Source organism: Microtus ochrogaster, chromosome 7 (genome assembly GCF_000317375.1).
Source record: "Microtus ochrogaster isolate Prairie Vole_2 chromosome 7, MicOch1.0, whole genome shotgun sequence".
Lineage (NCBI taxonomy): Eukaryota > Metazoa > Chordata > Mammalia > Rodentia > Cricetidae > Microtus > Microtus ochrogaster.
In genome coordinates, this window is record NC_022014.1 from 23,343,489 (window position 1) to 23,348,803 (window position 5,315).

The window sequence follows — 5,315 nt, forward strand, 5'->3', positions numbered from 1 at the left end:
ACCAAAAAAAAAAAAAAAAAAACCAAGACTCGCTGTGTACATGAATGTATGAATAAGTAGGGAATGTACACATGTGCATACCGTGTGTAAATGTGTGTACATTTGTGAGAATGCTTGTGTGTTGCTAGTGTTCCTGAGACATACTTTGGCCATTGCTAAGCCTCCCTTGAATTTACTTTGTTGCTCATTGGCTATCTTGGAGATACACAGTGACCACAGGAGTGACATTTGAGATAACCACTATGGTTATAAGGACACAGTTGGTGGTTTTAGATTTTATACTACTTATTCTAACCAAATACCTGGTTAAGAGGTGGTCAGACGCAACAGTGTAAAGTACAGTAGTGTCATCTGCCCTTGAAAACATCTCTGCTCTCATGTACTCCATGCAGAGCCCAGGCTCCCACATCTGCACCTTTGGTCATGACTGTCTGAGCATTGGGCTGAGAAGGAAGCCAAGGCTGTGTCTGAATTGAGTGAATGCTGGGATCAATTAGCCATGTCTGCTCTGGACATGAAATTCGGAGAAAGGCCTGTGGGTCACAGACCTCCCTTCCTCACCTCACGGGACTCTCTCATCTCCAGTGAGGTTTGGACCTGGCCACGTAGGAACTCAGGTCAGCCCCAAGCAGAGCACAGCTGCAGGCAAAGGCTGAGCTTATAGAAGAGCCTAGCAGACGCTGAGGAGGGGCGCTCAGGGAACGGGGCTTCCAACTGTGCGTGTCTGGGTGACTTTGGGGGAGGATGGGAAATGAAGACAGACTCTAGCTGTCAGGACATGGAGGGGGAGATGTGGAGGCCTAGAGGTAACATCTCACCCTGAAGTGGATCTCTTATCAGGCTCCCAGCTGCCTGGGGCTCAGAAGGTAGCAAAGCTCTGTCATTCAGGCTGGGGGCCAGGGCACCCTGCAACATTTCCGGGAGTAGGTGAGATTAAGCAAAGACATGGAAGAGGGCACCAGCTCAGAGCTGAAGTCCACAGAGAAGGCTTGGGTGTGAAGAAGGTAGAGCAGGCTGGGGCAGGCTTCCTACCCGGGTGACAAATGCATCAGGCCCTGAAGACCAGGCCCTCTTTGTCACTGCCACCCACTTCTCCTGCTGTAGGCAAAAACATCTGCGGCAGAGATGGAAATGGCCAGACTGTGTTCTAGAAAAAAATTTACTTAAGGACACAGAAGTTGCCTGCCTGTCTCCCTTCCTCCCTTTCCCCACTTCCCTCTCTCCTTGCCTCCCTCCCTCCCTTTCTCCCTCCCTCCCTTCCTTTCCAAGCTAGAAATGGCGCCAAGGCCCTCACTTATGCCAGGCAATGGGTACCACTGAACTGCACCCCCAGCCCCCGGGTTCTGTAGATCCCTGTGTGTCCAAGCCTAGCTGAGCACTAGCAAGTAGACACTAGTGGGTGAGATTATGGGTGGCCTCACTGCTTAGCCAAGAAGGTAGAAGCAGACAGGGACGGCGGAGTGATGACCCTCTCCTGCAGGTGGACAAGGCAGAGGACAAGTCCCTGGAGGAGCGAGGCCGCATCCTCATCTCGCTCAAGTACAGCTCCCAGAAGCAGGGCCTGCTGGTGGGCATCGTGCGCTGTGCACACCTGGCTGCCATGGACGCTAACGGCTACTCGGACCCCTACGTGAAAACGTGAGTGTGCACCCAGGCCTGTGCCTGACTCCCCTGCTCACCAGGAAGAGCTAGAGTCCTCCATGGCCAGAGCTGGAGCAGCATGACAAGCCCTAAGAGGGTTGCCTCAGAGCAATGGGGCTTTTATTCACCAGGGTGTTTTCTTTTGTGTGTTGTTGTTGTCGTTGTTGACTCTGGAGCTACATGCAGTCATCCCATTTCATAGATGAGGAAACTGAAGCCTGCAGAAGGGTCTCCCACTGGGAGAGAAAACAGTCATCTCTTTTTGGTGATGGGGGACATGGTCACGTGTATAGCAGGCTGCCCTTGAGTTTACTGTGTATCCAGATCCTGCTGCTACCTTCTGGCCGCTGCAGTTGAAGGTGTGAACCACCACACATGGATGTGTGGAGCTAGAGTCAGACCTGAGCCTAGGGAGGCAAGGCCAGTAGGGATCCAGGCTCACAAGCAAGTTGGAGGAGGACGCAGGGCCAGTGCCAGGAGACTAGGGGAGCTGGCCTTCCTGAGTGGAGCAGGATTGGAGGGTCAGCGGCATGTGTCACCTGCACCTGTCACACCACGTTTCCCGGGAGACAGAAATGAGATGCAGAACCCCAACATGGGGGGGCTGGAGAGATGGCTCAGTGGTTAAGAGCATTGCCTGTTCTTCTAAAGGTCCTGAGTTCAATTCCCAGCAACCACATGGTGGCTCACAACCATCTGTAATGAGGTCTGGTGTCCTCTTCTGGCCTGCAGGCATACAGACAGACACAATATTGTATACATAATAAATAAATAAATATTAAAAAAATAAAAAATAAAAAAAGAACCCCAGCATGGCGTGAACATTTTAAATTGTGTTCAGTGCCAATCTGCTGGGTGAACTCCAACTGCAGGTCATATGAAGGGTGACCCCAAACCTGGGCTCCCTCGGTGCTGACTTGCACAGGCAAACTGACGGAAGCAGGGTACTTTGACAGGTTGGAGCTCCTCCCTGCCCCTGGGGCCACATCAATACTTGTTACCTATCTCTGAGTAATGGTGAAGTTTCTTCCCTTTTCTTTTGAGGGTGAGGAGTGGGGGTTGAGGCAGGGTCTCGCTATGTGCACTAGGTAGGCCATGAACTTCTAATCTTCCTGCCTCAGCCTTCCAAGAACTGGAATTCCAGGCAAGTGCCAACAAATCCAACCCTCGGTTGAATCTGAGGGTCTAGGACCGATGGGTACAGAAGGCCAGCTGTTTTGCTCTTTTCCCAGGAGCTCCTTAGCCCTGGGCATCCTCAGACTAGCTATCCCAATAGCGTTCCCCTTCCCACATTTCACATCAAACACCAGATAGATGCTGCCTCAGGCGGGCTTCATCTGCACGGGTGCTTTGTCCAAGTTCACCCACCCACACAGTATATGCACCGGAGACTTCATCTTTGATATGGCTGTGTAGCTTTCAGCATGTATGTGAAGCATGGGTTCATTGTTAGTAGCGTGTATGTAAAGCATGAGTTCATTGTTAGTTGCATGTATGTAAAGCATGGGTTCATTGTTAGTCGCATGTATGTAAAGCATGAGTTCATTGTTAGTCTCATGTATGTAAAGCATGGGTTCATTGTTAGTCTCGTGTATGTAAAGCATGGGTTCATTGTTACTTTGCCAGTTAAAGAGCATGTAGGTTGTTTAAACTTTGGATGATTGTGTGTAAAGGGAGCGTTAGCATGTAATTTGTAAACTGGGCAAGGCTGTGCATACATGAAACCTCAGCACTTGGGAGGTGGAGGCAGAGGGTGGGTGGGCTACACACTTGAGTGCCAGGGAAGCCAGGCTGTGTAGCAAACTATGTGACAGATACAAAACAAATCCAGAAGTGTCTGTGTCCATATATATCTTCATTCCCCTCCCTTCCCACCAACCTTTGTTAGCATGCATTTTCTAAGATCTGTTTTAACAAGCCGGTATTGTGTATGCAGCAGAACCTCAACTTGAAGCTGGATGTGGTTGTCACATCTGCAATACTAGCGCTTAGCAACTGGAGGCAGGAGGATCCGGAGTTCAGGGTTATCCTAGCCATCCTAGGAGACCGACAGCAAATGTTCGTGCACGTGGAGGTCAGAGGACAACTTGTAGGAATTCTTCCTCCTTTCCAGTCTGTGCGTACTGGGCGGGAGGGGGTTAGTGTCCACACTCACATGGGTGGGCTCAGGCAGCAAGTACAAAGCCCCCAGCAGCCTGCTGGGCTTCCAGTAAGGATTTCTAAACAACGGCACTCAGTTTTTCCGTGGGCAAAGTTTGGCAAAAAGCATGCAAGAACCTTGACTATTGTGAGCATGACTTTGAACAGTTAAGCCTCTAGGAAGCTAGTCTTTTACTGTGTTGAGGTCCCCAACACAGAGCACACTTAGCAGAAACAAGGCATTTGTCACACAATTGTCTGTGCGTGGACAGGGTGAGAGATTTTGCAAAAGAGAGTTCAGAGGCCTCCTGCATCCCCAGCCTGTGCATGGCCTCCCTGTCGCGGAGAAAGGAGACTGAGCCTGGCTTCCAAGCACCACTCTTGCCAACTGCGACCTTGGGCAAGCCACCTGGACTTTCTGGACCTAAAGTAGATTAAAGCCTAAAGAGGGACCAGGCTCACGCCTTTAATCCCAGCTCTTGGGAGGCTGAGGCAGGTGGATCTCTGAGTTTAAGGCTAGCCTGGTCTACAGAGTGAGTTCCATGAGAGTAACAGGTACACAGGGAAACCCTGTCTTGAAAAGAAAAAGGAAAAGCCTAAGGAGGGCAGGGCACAAGCTTTCCCGCCCCTGGAGGGTCATCCCTGAGAACTGCCGAAAGAGGAACTTCCTCCAGGCTCCTACAGAGGAGAGAGGCTTGCCCAGCTCGAGAGATGTGCTGAAAAACTGGATTTTACCCTTGAGAAAAATGGAGTTTATGGTGTGTGAATTCTTAGTAAATCTGGCGGGGGGGGGCACTGTGGAAGCTCATAGCTCTTGGAGCTGGAGCTAAGAACAGTTTAGAGCACTTGCCTTATATGCTTGAGAGCTCAGGTTCAGTACTGCAATGTTCCCCATTCCCTGCCCCCACTAAAAAAAAAAAAACAAACTAACAATTCCTGAAAAGGGACAAACTGCTTTTCAAAACTAGCTTTCCTGTGGGAGGTGTGAACTTTGTGAAGATCAGATTTCCAGAGAAAAGACACATCCTCTTCTTCTGGGCACGCTCAGAAGGTGTGCTCAGGTGACCATGCAGCCACCTCAGTGTTGCCCAAGGTAGGCAGACTGGCACTTCAGGGTTAGGACAAAGGTCACCAGGGTTGTGTCCCGTAGCAGTGTGCTAGCACCATGTGCAGTCCACGGCTCTGCCCGGCCTCTAACTGTCCCCAGTTATCATTCCAGATACCTGAAGCCAGATGTAGACAAGAAATCCAAGCACAAGACTGCGGTGAAAAAGAAAACACTAAACCCAGAGTTCAATGAGGTATGGCCAGGCTGGGGGTCACTGGTGAGGGGTTGTGGGCTCCCCTGGGCTGGGTGAGGGTCTGAAGGGTCCTGGTTTTCAAAGAGGCACTGTGGGAACTGGAAAGTGGTAAGAGAGGATGGGGAGCAGCTCCTAGAAAGAGCCCTCAGCTATGGTGGGTAAGGCTCCCCTAGACTGTTCAGTGATGGGGAAGCTCCTCAGCCATGGTGGGTAAGGCTCCCCTAGACTGTTCAG

General features: G+C 50.8%; 1 protein-coding gene across 2 annotated transcripts in view; it reads left to right on the plus strand.

Moving 5' to 3' along the window:
- The window catches only part of Doc2b (double C2 domain beta), a 30,856-nt gene that overhangs the window by 18,201 nt on the left and 7,340 nt on the right, over positions 1–5,315 (plus strand). For both annotated transcript variants that reach the window (XR_001228975.2, XM_005349533.3), the window contains exons 6-7: positions 1,481–1,638; positions 5,000–5,081. Coding sequence is in view for 1 of the 2 variants with exons in the window: in XM_005349533.3 (XP_005349590.1) it covers positions 1,481–1,638; positions 5,000–5,081 (240 nt within the window). In the remaining variant the exon portion in view is untranslated. The remainder of the gene's footprint in view (positions 1–1,480; positions 1,639–4,999; positions 5,082–5,315) is intronic.